Here is a 26,195-nt window from a genome sequence, read left to right on the forward strand (position 1 = left end):
TATTTTATTATTCAAAATTATTAAAATGATAATTTTATTTATTTTATTTAAAATAAATAATATAATATAAGACGATCTATAGGCTTGACATGTACAAAAAAAAACCTATGGCCTGTTTTCTAAATAAATTTTTTTAAAAGCCTAGGCATGTTCTATTTTACTATTTGTAATAGGTCAAGTTTGACCTAATATAGACTAAGCCGTAGGCCACTATAGGCCGGTCTAGTCCATTTACACCCTTAAATATAACCAAACGTCTTTACATCGCCTTCCAACCCCCCACCCAAAAAAATATTAAAAAAATAAATAAATAAAAGGAATAAATACGCAGAGGATGATTGGCACGACATTTTTCACCTCAATAAAGATGTTTTAGTCAGGAGATTGTTCATAATTTGACATACCCAGGGATTTTGCACGTTATTGCTAAATATGAACTTTATTGGGTAAAATAGGTGGTGGATCTTCTACAGATAAACTTTCAGGTTTTATCTACCCTAGTTTAAACAAAATTATGCATATAGTTAATGAAATCAAATAGAAGCAGGTTGGCCAACCACATGTCATTAGGGCAATTATCCATGACAGTTTTGAATAATAAACATGAATAAAAAACATGCATGGCGTAAACTATGTACCATTATTTACGAATTTGTCATGTCAGAAATTGGATGCTAGAAGACTGGTAGAAAATTTGCTTTCCAATCATCCAAACAATTCTTTGACATCATTGATAAAAAAGCTAGCAAAAAACAACAAAAGCTTCACATTACTATTGCATAAGGTTAGCTTTACCATTTCAGTCTTTTCCAGTAAAATAATATCCGTTCACTCCTTTCTTTCAATCAGCAAGAAACTATTATCCGAAGAAAGATAACAGAAAAGGAAAAAACTTAAATACACTGCTACCAGTCCATCAGCATTATTTCATGAAAGAATCCAGTATTTCATTGCAAAAACAGATACAATCGACAAGGACTTTTTTATACCTGAGCCTCCATTGGACAGCTAATTTCCACCTGTCCATGGATCTTCTAGCTTTTCTAGATAGAAGAATATCAGCAAAACTATGTGCATCCTTTATATTATAAGCTTCTAAGAAAGTATAAATCTCAGCCCTTGAACTGGAAGACATGAGTTTTGTGATATCCATGAAAGTGAAGAAATCTTGACTATCATCCATTGCATTTAGGAGCAAGGTGTCTTCGTCAATAGATGATGGCAGATTTTTTAAGACAGCATCACAAGTTTTTGATAGCCATTTCATAATGAAAATTTCATTGTCTGCAGACAGTTGAGAACCAGAATATGCAAGATGTCCAATAGACCTCCTCTTATTTCGAGGGGTTGCCCATAGCCTCAATGCAGCTAGTAGTGCAAAGGAAGGCTTCCCATTATGATGGATATAGAGTGATTCCTTAGACCAAGAAGTGGAAGAATATACAGCAGGTTCCAAAGGGATAAAATTTTTGTCGTTTGGGTTTTCTTGTAAGAGAAACCCATAGTGTTCAAGAAGCTCCAAATTTGTGTAAGTTCCATAGCACAATAGAACCTGGTAAAAACAAGGTAATTTGTAATTCCCTATTTTCCAAACAACAGAATGAAGATAGAGTGAAAACATCCATAGAACTAGTGACCCCTATTGAAAATATTCAAATGAAAGAAGTATATCAGTCCCTGCAAAATTTCATAGTCTACATCCAGGAGAAAGCAACAATTAATGCTTTATTTCTAGAATTTTAGCTCAAGGAAGGATTTATGATGAATTATATTTATTGGAAAAAGAAATTGGTAACATTCACATGCTAAACTGGATATATAAACCTAACTGCTGTTATAAGAACTGTTGCATATCGTAAATATAATCCTGTCTTTTAACTATTTTTTTTTTTAAATTACGGAGATACTATCTTGATAAGGGGCCCTATGTATTACGTAAAGAGCAGCTAGCCAATGATAAATGGACAAAGGGCTCGTTGTCCCCACACCATTCAATGACAAATTGTGACTGAGTCTTTACCACTAAGCCTCAGCCTCTGATGGACATTTTGTTCTCATTATTAGAGCATAATATTCATGGCTCCATGTAAAATATCCTAAATACAGTTTGTCTACTCCCAAAGTTTGAACCAATAAAATTTACCCATTTAAATAAGAAATAAATTTAAATATAGATAAACATAAATGGAGGTGAGATAATTATCAACAAACCTCTGCCCATAGTCATCCATTAAATTTGTTTCAGTAACAATTTCTAGAAATCAAATGGGGGCCATATGGGTTCATTGAGTCTGATGCTGTGGTAAAGATTCAAAGATCTAACTTCAATGGAAACTTTAGCTGAACTACAGTTAGACACCACTAAACATCCCCAATAAGGTTTGGCTGGGGCTAAACTGGTTGGATCGAACTGTGTTGACCAAAAGGTCTTTAGGTTCTTTTCTTACTAGTGGTCCTTCATTGGTAAGTAAGTCTTTGCCGAGACTTGTGGAGTGCCCTAACCTTGAAATGGGGCAACCTCCCAACACCCCCTAAATTTTTCTTTAAAAAAAAAAAAAAAGTAAGCACCATTGCTCCAAAGCATTTTCCTAACCAAATAGACACAAGCATAACATTTTATGTCTACGGAAAAAATTTGAATCAAGGACAAGCAATTCAAACAATACAAAGTAGCACGACTCTATTACTTTATACCAGCTACAGCCTACAATAGGGTCAGTCAAATTAAAGTTTTTTTAATTCATATTTGCTCACATTTAGAAACTAATGCTGATATTGTCATTCAATTAAGTTACTAGGCCACCAAAAAAACTGTCATCAATTATAAACAAAAAAAAAAATGGAGAATAAACATAAAGTTTAACTACATAAGATAAATCAGAAAGCAAACAGATTCCCAACTTATATGATAACATTTCCAAAATTTGTGTAATACCTGATCTCCTTTCTTGTAATGTGCCCTAGCATAAAAGCAATATGCATTAGCATCTTCCTCAAACCCACCATCTGTTAATCTCCGAGAATGAGAATCAAGTTGCTCTGCATCTATCATTATATTCTTGTCTCCATTTGATACGGCAGTAACATGAATGGAAGAACGGGATAGCAAATAGTCTACATCCTCAATATCAGATGGCTCCTCTCCAGGTGCATCATAATTAAACAAGTCACCCACAGGGCATAAACACCCAGCTTCATCCCATGGTATATGTAACGTCCGGGATGATATCTAGATTTATGGAAGTTTAAATGTGATTTAATGATAGAGAAAGAGTGCGACTTATGATTTGCCCCTGATAACTAAAATAAATATAAATATGCCGTGCAATGCATGTAGGCAGTAGCTGATGTATCAATCAAGAAAAATTAATCAATATTCATTAAAACTTGATGGTTTTTCTAATTACTGAAACAATTTGACCTAAGTACCATGACTTAAAAAAGGTTAGCCAAAATAAGATTGTTACAATTTAATGGAAGCAAATACTAGTTCAAGCAAGAAAAAGTTGATTCAGGAATAGCTGCTAATACTAACCAAAAAAAAAATTAAGAAAATGAAAAAGATGTTTACAATCCATGATGTGTAGGAAAACCAAATTGCATATTTATAATTTCACTACGTAAGCATGCAGAGCCCCCTCCCCCTTATCTTTCAAGAGCCAGATTTCTAACCGTTGCAGCAGCCCAAACCCAAGCCTTAAGTGTTAAAAACTGGGGCTTAAACTTGAGATCTTCCATCAAAGTATGAGCTTCTTTCCACTCTGATTTGGCTTTTAGTACAGCTTTTTCTGTGACCCACATAGCCTCATCCACCTAATAACCACACATGAAAGATTATTTCTAACATAAATTATAAATGAAATTTTGATAATATCATTAGCTGAGATGCCATAATCTAACCTAATGCGATAAACTAAAATTTCTAACAGAAACTGAACTTGCAGAGCATGTTTCTCAAATTCACCAAACATGGCTAGTAGGTCATAACTGTGAGGCAAATGCACGAGGTAAGGATGCCACCTTGAAGCCTTTCCTTTACCCATTTCATACAACAAGCAAACAATCAATATCTGCATCATACACAAGCTTAGAAGTAAGTCTAAAAGATTCAATTGTATAAAAGACTCAATTATAAGCAACAACGCATAATATTAATAATACAACAACAAAGTAATACAATTAAGAAAGAAACCTGAGCTGAGGAAACAGAAGAGTGCTTATTGACAGCAACGCAGAGTTTTTCATCATCTTCCATAACACTCTCGCTTGTCATTAAAGCAGATTTTGGAACTCTGAGAATAATTTCTCCCCTCCTAAGGTCTCTCACCGCACCCAAACCTCTACTGCAGCATTCTCCAAATAATCCAGGAAAAAGGGTAATATTTGTTAACAGAAACAAGTCAAATGCATCATTATTTAGATTATTATCATTAGCTTCGATTAATTACCCCAGAAAACACACGTAATGGGCAAGAGGGAAAAAAAGTGTTACCCCTATTAATTTTATATCAACACGAAGAAATTCATTCAGTGACTGTGTGAATTGTTGGTGTAATAAAGAAGATAAATTTGATGTAAACTTTTAATTGGGTATGATGAATATGCATGATGGCCAGGAAATATTGGAAAGACGAATAAGTAAGTACCCGCCAGAGTGAGGAAAATGAGAGACACAGAGAGAAGAACCCAAAGAGGAGAGAGAGTGTTGAGGTTGATTGGTGCTTGTTGAGTCTGATATTCCAAGCTGTGCTGCCCATGTTAAGAAGCTTTCAAGGCTTCGTTGTTCCTGCTCCATCTTCTTCTCACAAAACCCCTAAAACCTAGTTCTTTCACAAACTCAGCAACTGTAGCTTGTTCTTTCTCTTTAGATCCCTGTTTATAACTTTATTTAAATAAACTTTAATTTTTTAAATACAATATTTTAACTATTATGATTTAATCATTATATAAATATTCTCTCATCTTTAAGAATTTTGTTACAAAAAATATTCATACTAAAACTTAAAATTATGTCATCGAATATATTTACTACCAATTAAATTTATTATTTTTTATCACCAAATATTAATAAATAATTTTCATTAATCTATGATTATAATTTACTAATAATTAATTAATAAGTGTTATACAATAAGTTATAATTATGCAATTCACAAAAATCAATAATTAAAATTTAGTGATAAGAAATAATAAACTTATTTGATGATAAATGAATCCTCCTCTAAAATTATTTAGTTTTTGTAACTGACAAAGCCAAAGATCCTCTTAATACCCATTTTTCTGGTACTGCAGTGATTGTGAGAGAATACAAATACAGTATTTCCATGTAAATTTTTTATAATGTCATTAATATATTACATAATTGATTATGAGCACTTGATCATTATTTTATTTTATTTTTTGAGTCTTTGGGCCTATCTAAACCTTATTAAGAAAGAATAGTCCATGTATGTTTTCCTCCATCTGGCAATGCAGACAGTTAAATGGACTTTATTAGTTTCAGCCCATAAATGGGCTTTACTATTCTTACATTCTTATTTATTTATTCATTAAGATTATTTTTTATTTAAATAAAATAGTACAGTACTTTTTTAATCTTTCAAATACATATTAAATTTTATTTTGAACGTTTCAATTTTTCTAAAATTTAATTTATAAAAAATTATTTTTATTTAAAGTACAACATAATTTGATTCTTTACATTTATATTTCATTACAACAGCAATTAACGTTAAAATATGTCAAGTCAAATTTTCTATTTATGAGAACTGTGGATTTAGAATTGTCCTTTTTCTGCGATGTTGTCATTCATTCTTTCGCTATATTTTTTGGAAAATAATTCGATGGTTCATTTCTCTCTCTTATTTCTTCCTTTCTCTTCTTTCTACCTGGCTTGCGTGAGCTGGGATCGCTGAATAATTGCTCCTACATTTGCATCTTCTAGCATATTTATATGATGTATCATGACCATTGTCCAAATTTTATTTTCTCTCCCGCATAAATATTAATTAGCATCATAAATATATTAAGTATATTAGTAAATAATATAATTATTATAATTTTATAAATAAATATTAAAAAAATTTAATTAAAAAATAATTAACATAGTAAATAATTCTCATTTAAGTTGGATAATTAATTAGTGCATAATTGTTTGAAGGATATAGAGTCATTTGTGAAATATTAAGATTATTATATTATGGCTTTGATTTTTTAGAGAGATTAATCTATATACATGTTATTGTTTTATTTTCAAATTTCAACAAATCTGAAATGTGATAAATCATGAAAAAGATTATGTTTCAAGAGATGATATTTTTGGGCAAATAAAAAAACAAAAATCAATCATCAATCTATTACGATCCATGATAACTTTTGCATTTTTTAGTTTGTAATAACTTTGAAAGATGACGTCACACAAATTAACTATTTAAGTTTTTAATTATTATTTTACTTTAAAAATTAATGTTAATTATAAAATGATAATAATTGTGTTATGTATTATTTAAACATTAAATATTAATTATTGTTTATGATATATTGATATCAATCAATATTTACACAAGGCGAGAGAATACACGTGTGAAAGGGGACAAAATTTGAGCATGCGCACCCGATGCCAATGTCACCAAATTGCATAAAAAAAGGGAAATATATATATAATTTTAAAGGAGGTAAAGTTATGTCATTTTAAGTAAAAGAAAGAGATAGATAAAGGAAGAGAGAGTGGATAAAAAAAATATAAAGATGTGGATCCTACCTATTTATGAAAGTGAAATGACATAAATTATGTCATTAAGGAAAAATATTTTTCTCAAAAAAAATTCTTCCAAATTTTATCCTGAAAGGTCAAAGGGCATTGATAACACAATAGTATGAAAGGGCGTTAATTCGATCTTCACATGATAATTTTGGAAGAGATTTAAATATTTTCAACTTTGATATGCTCCTTATTCCAAATTAATTTTATAGTCAGTTCAAAAAATCAAAACTTATGAAATACCGAAATATCGGAAGGAATTAAATCACCTCAAAGAAATAATTAAAATTGTATTAACTTAAAAAAAAAAAAAACTCATCACCATCGAGCTACCTCAACAAGTATATTTTTCCGTGCTCTCACTTCTTTCCTTAAAAATAATTAAAAAAAACTCGTATGATATTAACTAAAAAAGAGGGGTAAAATAAATATTCTTCAATGATTTTTTAATTTTTTTTTTTTTTTTTAACATTAGCTATCTTATATGATATACAGTTTTACTGTACTCATTACGAGGCTACATGTTACCGTTAGTTAAAATTGTACATGAAAGAAAACAAATATTGAGGGAAGCTTCTAATGAAAAACTCATTCATTGTTTATTGGGTAATACTTCTTTTATGTTGCATAAGAGAAGTAGAGAAGTATTATCCCATGCTCAAACAATAGTTAGGAGAAAGAAAAAAGTTGAAAGATGAGAGAAAAAAATCTTATGGGACCTATTTAAAAAATATGAGTGTAGAAGATAATAATTTTTTTATGTAACATAAGAAAAATAGTTCACTTGTTTATTGTGTAGTAACCAACCCACTGCCAAAAAAATTAGTAACAATCTGAAATAGGACCATTTTCTTAGCTATAAAGCAGATATTACTGCAAAAATCTCTTAATTTGGGTGCGGCTAATGATTTGAAAGTTTTGGCTTTTTGATTATTATGCTCTTAATTAAATTAAAAATTATCATTATATCTTATTTTTAAACTATTTAAAAAATATGATTTTTTTTTCTAAACATAACATCAATTTGCCTTTTTTTTTTGGGTGAGGAACATCAATTTGCCTTTATTTGAGAGTTAACTGGCCCTCGTACTTGAGTACATAACCAACATATTCAAGTAAATAACGTGTCATGAGTTTCTACTCATGGCGCCAGTTATTCGAATATCATGAGTTTTTACTATGAAAATTTGAAAAGCTATAATTTTTAGTTTGGGTCTACTCTTTAAGATTTATGTGCTGAAAAATTTTGCCAGAATTATTTGTTAATGTTGGAAAAGAAAAACTTAAATAACATCATCAACAAAGATAAAATATGCCAAACACAGAACAAAGAAAAAAATTGAGAATTTTTTTTGGACCAAATCCCTATCAAAAATTTGCCAGCATATAGCTCTTGAAAGTTATATGAAATAAAATATAAAGACACATGATTCGGATACCTTAGTCAAAAGTTATGGCGTTCTAAAATTTTACGATAAAATATTCAAAATTTTGTAATGCCACAAAGCTCATTCTCTGGTCAATATGACCATTGAAACTTGCTTGATCAAAAAATATCTTGTGGAAAAAATTCATATAGCTCAGTTCGATGATGTAATCGATTATCGTATGTTGGCGTGATCAATTACGTTGATGTTGTAATCGCTTACTTAGTTCAGTCAACGGTCAGAAATGTGTGATATGAGGGTTTAAATTCAGCTCGCAAAGAATACTCGAGTATTGCACCCATGTACTCGACTATATAATGCTGAAAAAAATTCAGATGAACAACAATACTTAAGTACTCAACTACAGTAGTTTCCGAGTATACATTGTTTTGTGAAAAATACTGGAACATCAACACTTGTATTCGATTATATAAATTGGTGAACGGTCAAATAAGGATAAATAGAGAAAATATTTTGATTCAGGAATATACTGATAATTTTTAATTTAATTAAGAAAACAATGGGCAAGAATGAAAGTTTATGATAGTAAATAGTGAAACGTGTTAAGTCTCACAGTCTTGCACATGAGTTTTGCAGCTGGCGGTCACTCGCTGGATGTTGCATGAAAAGGGATGTATGTATCATATGTATGGATAGGACAGGACAAGAGGGCGATGCTACTCCGAGAGGATGCTATGTGTATCCGTATGCTAAGAAAGAGTGATCGATTGAGTCCCATCCAAATTTAACACCGAACTAATTGTATCAATATAAAGATTTAATTCAATCTAAAATTTTAAATTATTAGAGAATATTATATTACAATCTTATTCTATTAATAAAATTACAGAATTTTTTAATATAAATAAAGTCTGATGCATTATCTACTTTTTCAAATCTAATTGCTCTCGTACGATAAATTATGTTAGAAAAATATAAAATTATTAATATAATTTCACATAATAAGATAATTATTTGGGTTATATTAATTTTTTATAATCAAGTCCCATATCCTGTTAACGTCATGTACATTTGCATCCCTCCATGATCCGACCACACAGAGTCCTACACCTCCCATTCTTACTTTTTACTTTAGTTTTTGGGCTTTATACTTCTTCTTTTATGAGAGAAGTATTGTTCTTTCTTGTGCACAAAAAGTCATGGACCTCACCTCAAATTATTTTTCTCTCTCCTAAATATTATCCCAGTTACAAGATAAAAAGTTTTGCAGTGACTGAAAAAAAAATTATCCCTTAGTTTTTACGTCAATATTTTACATTAAATTGAATATTATTTAGAAATCTATCGGATAATATGAGTCTAACAAATACTAATTATTAATAAAAAGATTAAATAATATTTTATTCAGAATGAGCTAGACTATCTATCAAAAAGAGAATAACATGCCTACCATGAAATGAGATGCAACGTTCAGCAGTGACGACGAAGAACCAAAAAATAAGTAAGAAATAACAAAATATCACTATCCTATTCCTGTCCGACAGAAGTCTTCGGCGGCATTTGTTTATGGGTTTTATTATTCTCCTTCAACATAATATCTTATGTTGTAGAGATAAAATGGGTGGGTCCCACCATTACAAGAAAAAAGAAAAAAAAAAGAAAAAGGTGAGGTGCGGAAATCGAAGTGAGAGAGTAGGAGAGAAGTAATCTTATGCAAAAGGAGAGTAATATTTCCCTTTGTTTATTTGGTAATTCGGATTTAGACCATTTTTGACGTTCCTTTTCTCCCCACTGTTCAATACAATTTAAAATTTCCCGAATTTGACTATTTAATATATCATAACTAGAAATCTAAGGAGCATAATACGAGTACCGAACAGGGTTTACCTGCATTTTCCCTCTAAACGAATGGGTGAAGAGACTTGATTCAGAAACACGGAATAATCCAATGCGACAAAGCTTACAGATATTACAAAATGGGACACGTGTCAATTAACTGGTTGGGGGTGATGAGCGTGTGACCAATTTAGCATATATTTGGTTTAGATTTTAGTAGAATTAATTTAAAAATAATTTATTTAAAAAATTAATATTAAAATAGTTCATTTATATTTGAGAATATTTCAAAAACTAATTTAGAATAATTAATTTTTGTTTAAGTAAAATATAATTAATTTTGCGATGTAATTTCAGGCGCACTTTCTAAAATTTTATAGATCATACATCTAAAATCAATTCTTTTCAATACTACAATTCTTACATCCCAGAATTTTATTTATTTTTGCTTAAAAACCCAGAATTGATTTTACTCGCCCTGACTTTTTTCAACCAAAAACTGAGATTCTTAGCTTGATCACGGTCAACAAGTCTATAACATTTTGATATTATTTTTTATATCATTTTTCGCATCATATTTATGTTGTGTAAAATCTATACATATGATGATAAAATAATAAAAAAGTTAATAGTGGGGTATTGATTGTCATTACGTGCTTGCCAAATTTTTTTGTTAGGGTAAATAATAAAGAGTAATACATGGAGTTTAATGTGAATTACATATGAGAAATTAAGAATTAAAAAAAAAACTATAATTAGACAATAATGTGTGTGTGTGTTTCTTTTTTTGTTTATCTTTAGATTTTTGGCATAATATTTAACTGGAAATCCTATCTTGCTCCGACACCGGATACGACATAACACGGCACTCCCACACATTAATTTTAAAAATATTAAATTTCGACACGTTAGGACACGTTTTGATGTTATATAATATTTTTAATTTATGTAGTGTATATTATATTTAATATTCTATAATTTAACAAAAAAATAAAGCTAAACTTATAATACTCACCAAGTTTGTAAAAAAACATAAGATATCTCAAATATTTATATTAAACTCAATAAAATAGTAATCGTAATCCAACGAATTTAATAGTTGGAACTCAAAATGTAACACAACGTAATCTTTGAATCTTTACAATGAATATTAAACTGTCAGAAAGTGTGAGAGTATCAAAAAATATCGAATACAGTACCTCAAATATTTTGAAGTTTCGATATTTTATAGTTAAAATATTTGAATGAGATAGAACATACTTAGCATGAAAGGAGATGCCAATATCATCAACATAAGAGTAATGAGCAGTGACAAGGAACCAACCAATTCCAAAGATAAGTAAAGAAATAAGAAAATATCACTAAGCTATCCTACCAGACGTCCCACACGGCATTTCTTTATTCAGATTTTGACTTATTTTGACATGCCTTTTTCCCTCTCATCAATGCAGATTAAGATTTTCCCAATTAAAATAAATCATGACTAGCAATCTAACCAACCTCTCGTCTGGATTTCGAACACTCTGAGCTTTTACCTACCTTTTTTCCATTAAATAAATGGTTAATGAGATCTGATTTAAAAACGCTCCCCAACTATAACACATTGGCTTAGCCGCTTAGGTTAATTAATAAATTAGAAAAATCTTAAAGTACCAAATTATTTAAAATTTAATTTGACCAAACCCAATACAGGTAGTTAGTTACAAGTTAACACCATTGCCAGGTAGGTGGCAGGGGACCTGAATCCAGACCAGTTAAACAAAGTGCCATGCCATGTGATCCACACAAGGTGCAAAATGACTACGTGTCAACCCAGTAATTCATGTTCATTCTCCTTTCCACTATCTACAGTATTGGGTGCAGTACAAACCGACAAAGGCCCACCAGGCCCCACAATGTCTAAACGAAGAAAAATTTAGAGGGCATAAAACTCTATAATTTGCAATCTGGTGGGTCCCACACTTGCGTGACACCAATCCCATAATCCGGAGAAATCTGAGTCCCATCTCATGAGGTCAATCAGATGATGCCACGTGTTTTTTCCCATCACACCACCGCTTTATAGCATGGGATAAGGTTATCCTCCGCTGATTGGTTGATTACCTCCACGTGTTGCCTTGTTGGAATTTTAAATTTCCCTTTTTCTTGCGCACTTTACGCGCCTGCCGTCATTCTTGGCTTGAGTCCGATTCAGTTTTTTTGCGGATCTGGGTCGGGTCTACGCCCGTTTTTTCTTTATCTTTAAAAAAAAACTGTACCCACTACTATCGAATTTACTGTAATAATAATTGAATCATACTTGATTTTGTTACAAATAATTTTACACTGTTATGAAAAATATTACCAAAGAGCTAAAAGTATTCGGATCAGGAAAACATGAAGTTGGATAAACCCGACCCACATTATGAATGGGCGGGGATAGAAGGTGTAAGAGAGTGCAAGATGACATAAAACAGCTTTGAACAAAGAGAGAAAGCTCCAAACTTGATTGAAACCCAGAGCCATACATTGGTGACAAAGATGCCTTGAATCCCATAATACTAATAGATGTGGAAAGACAGCACAGCCTGAGAGAGAATACTAGAGGCATCTACTATACTATACTATACTATACTATACAAAAGGGACATTATTATAAAATAAAATAAAATAAAATAAAGAGAGACAAAGAGACAAAGTGAGAAACAAAACAATAATTAGAACCAAGGTCTGGAAGAGTGGAGACTATGGTGAGGGGAAAAGATTGCTGTTAGTGGCCCCTTTTTGTTTAGTTTTTGGTCCATGATGTTGATGGCTTCAAGCATATGTTCAATTAATGGGAAGCTCTTGTGAGTGGGTCAAAGCAGCAACACCCAACGAGTGAGTGCATCTTGTTTCTTTCTTACATGCTATTCATTTTTAGTGGTTGAATTTCCGTGTAGCTTTGGGAAGATACGTAGATCACTTTAACCAACTTCTTAATTTAATATTGTTTGCTAATTCGGTGCCGGAATGAATGAAAGGTCCTAGCAAACACAACCTGTTGCCTCAGGCTCATACTTTTTCTGTGACTCCTGCAACTTTTTTTTCCCCCTTTTCACTGTTTGGATTTAGAACCCCCATTGTGAGTTCTTGTCGTATCTGATGAATATTTTTATTTCTCGATTTAGGTTTATGTTAATGTAATTCTGAATATGATGCTTGTGTTGCTTCAGTCACAGGTAGCTTTGGTAGAACAACTTTTTCAGTTGCTGCAACTGTGGCTTCCAAGACTTTCATTGGATAAAAGCCAGTTCCTTTGCAGGATTTTCCTGCCTTTTCAATTATTATTATTTTTTGGTTGAAGGGAGTTTAATGGTTCTGTGAAGGAATAATATTTGAGAAATAGGAAATCAAGAATCAGCTTAACAAGCAGGTTTCTAGAACCCAAGAGTTTAGTCATGTCTGTGACATTATTATGGGTTGTCTCTTCACCCAGCTTAGAGGTATCGAATTCAACTGGTTTGCTTGATTCTATCCGATATGTGAAGGGATTAGATTCTTCCAAGTTCATATCCCGAGATATGGGGTCAATTAGAGCAAAGAAGGATAAGACAAAGAGATGGAGATGTTGCTCTTTGAGTACAGATATGAAGTATGCATGCGTTGGTCAGTCTGGCTTAGAGAGTGCTAGCAACTTCCCTCTGCTATCGAATGTGCTCGCAAACCCAGCAGCAGGAGAAGTGGCTTTTTCATCGGAGCAGAAGGTCTATGATGTGGTGCTGAAGCAGGCATCCTTGGTTAAGAGGAAGCTGAGCTCTACTGGTGAACTTGATGTGAAACCAGATATTGTTCTGCCTGGGAATTTGAGCTTGTTGAATGAAGCTTATGATCGTTGTGGAGAAGTTTGTGCAGAATATGCTAAAACATTTTACCTGGGTTAGCTTTCTTTTATCCTTCCTTCAAGTGAGCATGTTAAGTAATGATTTTATTTGGGTTTGTGGCATGGTTTGAGTACAATTTACATGGGATTTTGTCTTTTAGGAACTCTCCTAATGACCCCTGAAAGGCGAAGAGCTATCTGGGCAATATATGGTGAGTGTTCATACTCATTTGTTTTAAAATCATATATCTTGTTTTTCATTTTGATTAGAAACTGACTTGAACTGTCTTGAATTGAGAGTTATAGTAACAACATAATTTTTTGTTTTTCAAATACAATATACAGTGATGGTTTATGGCTATTCATTAGGGTACAACTCCATATCTAGTTGGAGTATCTGACTCAGAATTTAAATGCATAAGAAGTGAAGTTCTGGTCCGCAAAAAGCATATTGACTAATTATAAATTTGCATAAAATCTTTTTCAACTTTCAGGGCAGTTCATGTTCAAAACTGTCAAAATTATGGAACCTGAATTACAGTAATTCCTCATTATATTTCTCCCTCAATCGAGGTCTGTATATATACATAAAATGATCGACTTCAATTAGCAGCTGTACTTTAGTAACAAAAATAGAAAACTAACTAGCAGCCTACTAAAGATTTTCCTATAATATGTATTTACAATAAAAGCACTATCCTTAAAACAGAACTATCAACAAGATAATTAGATAAGGAACTTGACATCAGTAACAAGACTAGGAAACAAACTAACAGCCTACTAAATTTTCTCCTATAATCTCTATAATAGCATTATCCTTAAAACAGAATTATCAACAAGATAATTAGATAAGGAATTTGAATTTAAACTCCAATTTAACAAAAACGAGTTCAACTAGCGGACCAGTTTTTCTGTAGGGATCTTCAGGCTTGAAATTGAAAATCATGCTTTTCAATTGGCATTTCGAAATTAAGAAATCCATGTCTCTGTTCCTTCTAGATTTAAGAAGAAACTTGTAGCAATGTCCCCTCCCGATATGAGAACTTAATCATCTCATTAAAATGTTTCTAACCTAATATGTAACTGAGAACTTAATCATCTTATCTACAATGTAACTGCTAGACATTTCAGGTTGCCAAAATCTCTGACAAATATTTTGATAACCAAAGTTGAAAGTATAAAGGTAAGCTGTGGTAATGCTTATGGGTTCATAAGTCGAGAAAAATCTGGTTATGCTTAATCTTGTCGTGTACTGCACTACTGCTTATATTCTGTCAGCTGATTGTGCAAGACTTCTCCTATATCAAGTAAGATCAATCTACTTGGTCAGATCTCAAATGCCTCATATTGCTCCATGCTTTTTATTTTATATATATATATATATATATATATATATATATATATATATATATATATATATAGATATGGGTTAAGCGATGTACGGTGACTGGATACAAGGGTTTGTCCAGTCAAAAAATTATAATTATGTACTACGGCTAGTACATAGTTATAATATTAAAGTTTTTTTTTCTCTCTCTTCAGAAATTTAACTATGTACTACAGGTAGTACATAGTTATACTATTAAAAGTGTTTTTTTTTTCTCTCCTCAGTAACTTTTCAGACAGTTGTCGGGTGATGTAGGAGAGAAAAAAAAATAACTTTAATATTATAATTATGTATTATTCGTAGTACATAGTTCAATTTCTGAAGAAAAAAAAAACTTTAATATTATAACTATGTATTACCCTATAGTTTAATTTTTTGACCGACAAAAGCTTGTATCCAGTCACATGACACCCAATTTTCCCTATATATGTATATATATATATATGTAGGCTTAAGACTTGTTAGAACATAACCGGAGGGAAAAATCTTTTTATTAAACAATCATCTCATCTACAAAGTCAAGTTGTTAAGTAAAGGGCACATTAATGGTTTTATATATTACTATCCTAATACACCCCCTCACGGAAAAGCCCTTTGGATTTGAAGAAGCATAGAAAATATAGAGGTCCACCACACCAAAAGCTCAGGGGTGGTGAGGACTGAGGATCAAACTCGTGACCATTTGGTCACGGGCTTTGATACCATGTTAAACAACCACTTCACTTAAAATCTCAAACTGTATGTAAGGGCCACGTTAATGGTTTTATATTTTACTTTTCTAACAATTTTTGCTAGGCGTCATCTGATTACTTTCTAATAATACACATTTATTCCTTTATATTCTTGTCTTCAGTTCAGAAAGTTCCTTATTTTAATTAGTCTTTGATGTGACTGACTTCTACTTGCTATAAAAATTTTCATTCGCGTAGTGATCAGATCTCTACATCTTATCTTAAAATTAATGCCTTTGAGAAGAGCAGACTGGCAAGTCTGCAGTCTGTGATCTCCTAAATTTTCTCATTACGCTTTTGTCCAAACCATACTTCACTTGATACGGACCTGTTTGACTCTAATTTGAATTCCATAACAAAGTTCAATCTCAGATTCTCAGGCCATTGGGAAAAGCATTAACATGGGTGCCCTTTGCCCATCCAATATGCCTGGTACCAATTTAATAGCCATATACTTATGTAGAGCCAGAGAGTGATGAAAGCACTCTGTTAATTTATTATTAATTTTTGGTTAAACACTCTTTGAATTTTCTTTAAAAAGATCAGTGATTGACCATTTTATAAATATCTTCTAAACCGGCCCTGGTTCTTCTTGTGCCCACATCATGATTTTGTAAAACCTTCAAATATGTTTAGTTACTTATGAATTATGATAAGCTTGTGAATTTAATACATTCACCCTCAATTTTAGAGGATTTGTTTTCCAAATCTTTTATTTGTGTCCATGCAGCCATTTAAAGATATGATAGAAGGAATGAGAATGGATCTTAGGAAGTCGAGGTACAAAAACTTTGATGAACTGTATCTCTACTGTTACTATGTTGCTGGGACAGTTGGTTTAATGAGTGTTCCAATCATGGGCATTTCACCGGATTCAAAAGCCACAACAGAGAGTGTATACAATGCTGCCTTGGCCCTAGGGATTGCAAATCAGCTAACCAACATACTCAGAGATGTTGGAGAGGAGTAAGTCCAGAATTATTGATGTTTCTTTAAGTCATATTAGAAATTTTATGAAAAAAGTACTTGTAGACTGAAGTTTATTTCTCCCATTATTGCTGATATGGTATTGTCAATTATAAGTCAATACCCATCACATAAATATTGATAACTTGATTCCTCATTAAGACCTAGAATAGCTGGATTGTATCGTCTGACCAAAACAGAAAGCTTGAGATGTATATAAAATGAAGTACTTTATGTTATGTGCAAGTTCAGTCAATCTTTTTTGGTACCGTGTTTGTCTGTACTTGTCAAAAACTTGTATAAGTTTCTTTCATCGCTAATACATTAAAAGACATTCATGCTTCGTCTGTTTTGGGTTGAGGTGTCTTTAATTTATACACTCTCAGGTCCTTACAACTAAAATAAGGTTCCACATTATTTGTTGAGATTTCCAGACTATATGTAATGTCTCACCTGATTATTTAGAGAAAAGAATACAAGGGGAGCAAAAAAATATAAAAAATAGTGGAATTGATATTAGAATATGCTTCAATGATATATGTAACAAGTCCTATAAGGTACTAGCTTTTGTTTCCCTCTAATCTCGAGATTCTGATGGACTGAAAAATATCATGTTAATTTTTTTCTGTTACTGATTTTAAGAATGACCCAGCATTTCATTTTGGCTCCACCCTTCTTATCACTTGTTCAATTTTCAACAGTGCCAACAGAGGAAGAGTGTATCTACCACAAGATGAGTTGGCTCAAGCAGGGCTTTCAGATGATGACATATTTGCCGGTAAGGTGACAGACAAGTGGAGGAACTTCATGAAGAGCCAAATTAAAAGGGCGAGAATGTTTTTTGATGAGGCGGAAAAGGGAGTGATGGAGCTTAATGAAGCTAGCAGATGGCCGGTAAGAAATGCAAACATTTATCATTATACAAAACCTTTTCTATGCTTGAAATTTTAATATGGACACACATGCAAAGCTTGCTCAGACTCAGGGTTGGGGAAGCTCGGTGAAACATTGACTATCTGGGTCAAAATCATTGTTTAACGGTGACATATATATAGGAGGGATCAATTAATATCCGTTTAAGATTTGACATTCTTACACTACTAGCTTTATAGAGAACACAATTTTTAATCTAATATTGAAATCTGAATTTTAATCTTGTGTCTACTTATGAGTTTATCCTGTTGAAAAATTTGTTGAATGGATTCAACCGAGTTTTTCTGACGCCATTATAAGTTATAACCACCTTTTGTTTTGTCATTATAATGACAATGTAGAGTCCAATGTCAGAAGAAATTTTAGATGTTCATTACCTCGGTGCTTGTAAGCCATTGGCTTTTTAGGGTTATGCTGTGACTTGTGTACTAAAGTAGGAATATACGTCTTCCAAGGAAGATTATGATAGTTCTAGAGGTGGCAAAGCAAGTTAATCATGGACACCTGAACTGAAATGAAAAAAGGGTCAAAGAACCTTTAACTGCTAGTCATTGGCTAAGGCTAACTTCTATACGAGGTTCTTCATTCTTTTATCCATTATTTATCTTTTACATGTGAACACAAAAGTGTGTTGTGGGTGTTGCAGGTATGGGCGTCATTGCTATTGTATCGCCAGATATTGGACGAGATTGAAGCTAATGATTACAACAATTTCACTGAGAGGGCTTATGTGAGCAAAGCCAAGAAGTTACTTTCTTTACCAATTGCCTATGCTAGATGTATGGTTCCTCCAATAAAGTTATCTCCAGTAATGAAGGCATAGATTGTGCCCCATATAAAGTTATGTATAAAAATGGACAAGGAGGATAAAAAAAAAGTGGAAGCGCAATTTGTATATGATTTATTAAGGCTTGTATTCGTTATCCACTAATTGTAGTTAACTAGTACGTGAGCCGTGCTAATCATGGGCTAGACATATTTTTTAAATAATTCAAGATAACTAATGGTAGATATATATTTGCACCGAAGAGTCCGAAAACCACCCAGATTTTTATTCACCAAATAGTTTCATCACACTCTTTAATTTTATTACGTTAGTGTAACATTTGTATGGTCCATTTAACTGTAGAAACTTCTCTCTATAAACTAGATAGCATTTTTGCTTAAACTTTTTTGTAAAACGACTATCAAGTGAATTTGAAAATGAAATGAAATGAAATAATTTTTATTTATGTAATAAAGCTGGCTTAAATTTCGATGGGAAAGCAATTTTTGCATTAAGATTCGCTTCATTATGTGAATACAATATTAATGGAAAATGAGGACGCTTTTGGTTTAAAAATAGTTAGAATGCTTTGTGTACTAGCTCAAAACAGAATGAAACCAATAGAGATTAAAGGGCAACTACCATTATAACTACCCAATGTATTTGATTCAAATCCTTTTGTCTTTAGAGTATGTAAACCTATTACTTTGGAAGTTATTCATAGATTTAAAGAAAAAATAATAATTCATAAAGAATCAATTCAAGAACTTGAGCGAACTTCTGAAATTTTTTTACCATGTCTTGATTTGCTCATATGAAATAGTTTACATTAAGGAATCAGCCAAAAGGTACATGCACGAAGCTAGTTGAGGCTGATAATCCAATGACCCAATTGAACCACCAACTTGTTGATCCCAAATAAAAATAAGATGGAGACTTCTGCCAAATTTGATTAACGATTCGTCTGGAATATCAAAGTTTTGAATTAAAAAAGAAATAAAAATCGTAAAATATATGAATCGATAAAAAAAAAAGTTTACTTGTGTAATCAACTGGCCTATTAGCTCAGTTGGTTAGAGCGTCGTGCTAATAACGCGAAGGTCGCAGGTTCGAGACCTGCATGGGCCATCGTGAAATTCTTTAGAACTAAATATATTTTTAGTTAGGGGAATATTAATGTCAAGTAACAGCACATTCAACTTGATATATACATTTTCCTTTTTTTTATTATATAAAAGGGAAAAACATAAGAGGTGTGAATGAAGTGAGTGAGCATTGATGAGCTATATAGCACCGATACTGACACGTGACACGTTTTGATATTAAATAATATTTTTAATTTATGTAGTGTATTATATTTGATATTAAATAATTTAACAAAAAAACTGAATTTAAACTTATAATATTCATAAATTTTGCAAAGAAACATAAAATATCTCAAATATTTATATTAAACTTAATAACAATATAATCGTAATCCAACGAATCTAATAATTGAAATTAAAAACTCAACGGAACGCAACCTTTGAATCTTTTTTTGAATTTTTATCGATATTTCAGAATTTTTAAAGTGTCGATACTTCGTGAGTGATGAGTTACGTCAGTATGACCCTAACTGTGTGATTATGTGTTACCCTAAATCTGTATGCCCTGACAAAGAGCTTAATTAGCAGGAGTGCCTTGTTCAGTATTAGTGTTAAATTTCCGTTTCTGATATCATAGCTAGATTTCTTAATGTATTTATCCATTAATTTTTAGATTCATTGCAGGGAACAAACCGGGAATGTTTCAGTGCATACCATATATTTTGATAAATAAAGGAAGGGTTTTATAAGAGTTATGTTGTAGGAAAAGTGATTGTGTTATGTTATAGAGATTCGTTTTGCGTGCCGAAGTTTTTTTTTTTTTTTTTGCTGCGGGCCCCACAAAATGTTGTGAGTGTAGGAAAATTTTTGTGGTCATGTTAAATGATAGATGATAAACCCATAAAGGAATGGTCGTAGTTTTTTCAGTCTATAACATATTTTTCTCCCCTTCCCAGCCAAACCAAGATAACATGATCCAGTTTTGAAATTATACAAGAACCACATTATTTTATTCCGGAGCCACTTTCTCAACGATTGTTAATATTAATGTTCTAACTAATTTTATTAAGCCTTTTTATATTCTTACTTGAACTTCATACTACGCATAAGAATAAGATAGTGTTCGTTCAAGTACTAAATATAATAGCAATTTGATTTATATCAACAAACGAGAACCCCATGTAGACAAAAACAAAGGAAAACTACTAAATTTCACATTCATATAACAACAATACACGCTGTTGTTTCTGTTAGTCTAATAAGAAAAAAAAAAACAACCAATTGTTCATGAAGTTTCCTTCACAACTTATTTATTGATTTAAGTATAAATACTTCAATATACATGTACAATAATGGGGTGGAAAAAGAAAAGCGGGAAATTTTTATTAGCACAGTCCATTTAGTTTGATAAATAATAGTTGGTTTAGACCAGAAAAGTAGAGTTGAGAATTGGAGATATGATGACGTGGCAGAATATAGGTCGTGGATTTTAAGGGGAGCGACGCACAGATTTGATGTAATCTTGAAGAGCTTTGATCTGCTCCTCCGAAGGGGGTGTTTGGTTGTTCTTGATGGATCTATGCACATCATACGTTGTTGATGCCAAGAAGAGAAGCCTGTTAGTGTTCGGTTTGCACAAACAATTTAGCACAATTACAATTACAATTGCTTATAATTTTATTTTAATTAAAGTGAATAGAATAGAATACGAACCCGGAGGCGAAAAGTATGATTTGGCCCGGAAATACGTGTTTGCCGAAGATCCTCATCCTTTCTTCTTTTATTCCTCTATAATCCCGCCCCTCACTCACCCTGTGCTTCGCCGCTCTCTGCTCTACTCAACTATTTTTTATCACCAGGAAGCATTTATATAAAATTAGGAAGATTATGAGTGCGTTTGTATTGGATTTTTAAGAAACTCTTTTTTATCACTTTTCTTATTTTAAAAGTACTTTCAATAAAAGTTAGAGTGATTTAGATTTTTTAAAAAAATATTTGACTTTTGACTTCTGATTTTTTTAGAAGTTAAAATTTTTAGCTTCTGAAAAAAGTAGATTTTTAACTTTTTTATGACTTCTGTTTTTTTTTAAAATAGGCATCCAAACAGGCTTTTTTCAAGAAGTGAAAAACAGCTTTTGAAAAAAAAAAAAAGCTTATCCAATTTGACTCTATATTTATAACTTATAAGTTACAACCTATTTTTTATTAACAATTTTTTATGATCATATTTTAATAGTTTATTTTCGTCAATCAATGATTAAAATATGGTTCTAAACAAAAATAAATTATAAGTATAACTTTTCTCATATATATATATATATATATATGTGAAGAGTTATATTTATAATTTTTTTATTTATAAATTATACTATGTACTTTCGAAAATATACTGCTATATTATGTATTTCTGGAAGTACATAGTGTAATTTACAAAAATTTATTAAAAAACTTGTAAATATATCATTTCTCTATATATATATATATATATATATATATATATATTTATTATAAGAAAATTTTATCTCATATATATATAAATAGTGAAATTTAATAAAAATTAGAGAGAAAGAGAAAAAATGAATTGTAATATATTTTCTGTATTTTAACTTTGTGTACGTGCACAAGACAATCTCATATAATATATGAGAAATATATTCCCTATATTTCAATTTTTGTCCTCTCACTATAAATAAAAGATAAAAGATAAATCATCTTCTTATCTCAATATGAAATCATTTTGAGTTGAGAGAAAAAAAAGTTAATTATAAAGATGTATATAATTTTAAAATAAATTTTAATTTTTTTTATAGAATTATATGTATTTAAATTTAACTATTTAATTCTAGTAAATAAATTATACATTATAAAAATATATTCTTTAAACTCTATAGAGTGCCAAATCAGAACAAGGTTGACTAGTAAGTAAGTCAGGGGTTAAATAAACAGAAACAGCTTATTTTCTCTTTTAGAGTGAAATGACATAAATAAACAATTTTCTCTATTTTGTTATTCCGGTTTTAATTGCATCTGAAATAATAGTGGCCCCTCTCTCCCTTTTCTGCGTACTAAATTTCAAGTAAGTGTTCTTATTCTCTCTTTTTCATTCAAGAAATGTTCTTCTTCTCTGTCTTTCACATCCTCATTCTGGGAAACCCGTGATGGTATTTTCTTCCAGTAGCACCATTTATTAATGTTTCTCTCTTTGTGGGACGTTTCTTGCTTTTTATTTGTGAGCTCTCTTTGTCTGTCTCTGTGTTTCTGTTTTCATGACTACTTGTCATCAAGAAAGTGAGGGCCTTATTGGTATTGGTGTTTACCCTGTATTTTCTTTTCTTTTCTTTTCTTTTTCCAATCTAACGAAGCAAAGGGTGAGTGAATCCACAAGGAAAACTACGTTCAACTTGGCTTTTCTTTAATGTCATAAATTTTAGAGACTTAGGAGTAATGTAAGTTTTTGTTTGATTCTTGTGAAAGCTTTCAACTTGCATATTCATCATTTCATAGGAAGGGCCACACGACCCACAAGAAGCATTCCTCTAATTAGCTTCATTTCTTTGTTCACAAAGGTTCAGAGATTTTTTTTTCTCGTCTTGAGGGAAAGATTGTTAAGGAGCGAACATGAAGCGCAAGAATTTTGAAATTGTTTGTACAACTTCTGATGATAGCAAGTTGGGTCTTGTTTGCCACTATCAGTTTGAAAATGGGTCATCTCAGTTTGTGATTTTGGATATTGAGATTGAAAGTGGAGCTACCACCCTTAATCGTTCCCTCAGCTTATGTACTGAAAACTTTGTGCAGAGCCTTGCTTCCAGCAATGGCTTAATTCTCTTGTCAAGTCATGGAAGGGATCAATTATGCTACAATGTGTTGAATCCGTTCACCAAAGACACATTCTTGATTCCTCAACCTTGCATAAATGGGCATGTTGTTAGAGTTGGTTTAGCTGCTTTGGATGGATGCAAATGCAAATGCCAATTCCAGATTGTGCTTCTTGTTAGAGTTGGTTCATTTTCATCTGAATCCATTGGACTTGAATTGCAGATTTTCTCTTCTGAGACAGGCACATGGAGTAAAAATCACCCCATCAATTTACCTGTACCTGCTCTCCTACAAGAATTTGAGTTCCAAGAGCTTATCAGTCCTCCACTTTACTCGGATGGGGTGATCCATTGGGAAATGGGTAGTCATTTACTAGCGTATCATGTCACAAGCAAACATTGCGAACTATATGAATTGCCAAAATCTTCTGAGGATTGGTCTTGGCGTTCAGCAATGATGACTAATCGCTGTTGTTTGAGCGAATCAGGAGGGTATGTCTACTATTGTTATGCTGATTTTGATGGGTTGCACGTTTGGAGTCTTATCAAAGAGCATGATCATCATTGGTTCAGGAATGCACGCTATCATATTAATTTGACAAGGTTCAGATGGAGATTAGTCCATACTGTCAAACCCAAAAAATTTAACTCAAAGCTCAAAAACTTTTATAACCAATTTCTTGAGTGGGAGCCTTACAAGATTACTCCCATTGCCTTTAGTGAAAGAGCACAGATCATACATTTGCAGCTTCCAGGAACTGTTGTTTCTTATCATTTTGGTACAGAAACTTTGAGATCAGTCTACAGATACTCATACCCAGATATAAATTTCAATTGCTGCTTATTCCTTCCTTTAGATACTTCCGGGCTTTGCAATCAGAAGAGAGAAGGGAACTTGCTGCTGGCTAGTGGAGAAATGGACTTACTTCTACCAATAGCAGACTTTGAAAAACTATCCCTTTAATCTTTGTTGCAGTTATGGTGTTTCTAATCCCATTGAATTCTACGTTTACTAGTTTTATTTTTCTTTAGCTTGGAAGCAACTATGTGCAAAGAGATATACCAAAAGTTGAAATTTTATAGCATAAATACATTTACTCCATTCATTTTTATTTTTTTATTTTTTTATTTTTGTTAATGACATGTGAGTCACATTTTTTGTAACAATAAAGGGTAGCCATGGCCCATGGGACGGTATGGGCGATAATCTATAGGGCTTTTTATCGGGCCCTGAGATGGCTCGGCCTTGCAAGCAACTTTTCAGAGTAGTGAGTTAGTGACCCACATCCCCTTTCTGGCTCCATTGGGGCATTGTTTGACACTACAATGCCCATGCTCTAGTTGGTACCTAAGTCAAAGTTTGTCAGTTTGATGCTTTATTGACATCGTTTATGAACCCAAAAAGAAAGGACTAGGAAGTAAGTACATTATTTTGGGTTTCAATAACCACACTATAAATATGAAGGGTTTAGTGTTTATTATATTATAGAAGATAAATGAGCATCAAATTTTAATTGTTGATTTTCGTCAATCAATGATTATTATTAAAAATTAATAATTAATTAATAAGTTTGATTGATAAAAATTATAACCGTTGATTGACGGAAATCAACGGTTAAGATTTGGTGTCAAAATATCCTGCTCCAAGAAAAATTTATCTACTACACACACGTAAACTTATAAAAGTATAGAGAATTTATGTTTTCTCTTTCTCTCTCTTCTCCTCATGTGTGATCCAAATATTTTTATATTGTGTGTAAGAAAGAAACACTAAATTCATACATGAAAAATAAAAGGTGCACATAAATTTCATGTATAATTCATTTAACTTGGTTCTAATGTAACAATTAGGAATAATCAAATTTGTGTTACAAAAACATGTGACTTCAAACGTATCACCCTAGAGATAGTGTGTGCTAGCAAACTTAGTTTTGGATTATTTTGATTTTGAAAAATTGATTTTAGTTAAAAATAAGTTTAAAGTGAAGTGATTTATGTTTGAAATATTTTATCTCGAAAGTAAGTTTTTAATAAAAGTTAATATGCAATTTTTAATGTACCAAAAAAAAAAATATGCAATTTTTAGCACAAATTAAAAGTTAAATTTGTTCACTTTTACTCAAATATACATTTCAGTAAAACTTGATTTTTGTTAAAAACAACAAAACATAATTTATTTATTTTCTTATAAAATTATATTTGTGGTTCTAAACGTGCCTTCGGCTTTGAGGCAACCCAACCGACAGCAAATCCAAAATAGATTTAGGTACGTGTTTGGTGATAAAATAGACCAATATTGTTCAATTGCAGTCTGCAATATCATTGTTTGGCTAAAAAGGTTGTTTGGGTACAAGAGTGCGCAATTCCACATCTTTCGTTCCTTTTGAAGATGCCAGTGTCGTGCTAAACGGAAATCTGATATAAAGAATGGAAAATAGAATGAGTTATTTGCATGATGGCGCCTTATGTGCTCCACCCAAACATTGGACCATCCTCCTTATAGAGTTTGTGGGTCTCCTAAGAAACATGTAACATAATTGATGCCGCCATCTTTATTTTTTTTGGACAAAAAGTATTTTCCCCAAGAAACATGCAACTTGCGATTTTAATATTTAATGTGATGTTAATAGAAGATATTAAAATTTTCATCTGATCTCCACTCTTTTGATTATGAAATGATCTTA

General features: G+C 31.8%; 2 protein-coding genes and 1 non-coding gene across 3 annotated transcripts; 2 read left to right on the forward strand and 1 right to left on the reverse strand.

Annotated features, from left to right (window-relative positions):
• Positions 1 to 767: 767 nt before the first annotated feature.
• On the reverse strand, positions 768 to 4,833 carry LOC133293065 (protein SET DOMAIN GROUP 40). Its single transcript, XM_061491584.1, has 6 exons — positions 4,647 to 4,833; positions 4,193 to 4,343; positions 3,939 to 4,070; positions 3,673 to 3,813; positions 2,936 to 3,229; positions 768 to 1,552 (listed from the first exon to the last, which is right to left on the reverse strand). Exons 1-6 carry the CDS (start codon positions 4,793 to 4,795, stop codon positions 923 to 925), a joined length of 1,497 nt encoding a protein of 498 aa, XP_061347568.1. The 5' UTR covers positions 4,796 to 4,833; the 3' UTR covers positions 768 to 922.
• An 8,018-nt stretch (positions 4,834 to 12,851) lies between these two features.
• On the forward strand, positions 12,852 to 18,913 carry LOC133292702 (phytoene synthase 2, chloroplastic). Its single transcript, XM_061491138.1, has 6 exons — positions 12,852 to 13,087; positions 13,179 to 13,881; positions 13,987 to 14,057; positions 16,635 to 16,909; positions 17,611 to 17,803; positions 18,489 to 18,913. Exons 2-6 carry the CDS (start codon positions 13,404 to 13,406, stop codon positions 18,663 to 18,665), a joined length of 1,194 nt encoding a protein of 397 aa, XP_061347122.1. The 5' UTR covers positions 12,852 to 13,087; positions 13,179 to 13,403; the 3' UTR covers positions 18,666 to 18,913.
• Positions 18,914 to 19,662: 749 nt separating this feature from the next.
• Positions 19,663 to 19,736, forward strand: TRNAI-AAU (transfer RNA isoleucine (anticodon AAU)). The gene has a single exon. It is a non-coding gene; the product is annotated as a tRNA-Ile (tRNA).
• Positions 19,737 to 26,195: the final 6,459 nt, after the last annotated feature.

Source organism: Gastrolobium bilobum, unplaced genomic scaffold, assembly GCF_033153095.1.
Source record: "Gastrolobium bilobum isolate Gb01-03AN ecotype WA unplaced genomic scaffold, APGP_CSIRO_Gbil_v1 utg909, whole genome shotgun sequence".
Classification (NCBI taxonomy): domain Eukaryota; kingdom Viridiplantae; phylum Streptophyta; class Magnoliopsida; order Fabales; family Fabaceae; genus Gastrolobium; species Gastrolobium bilobum.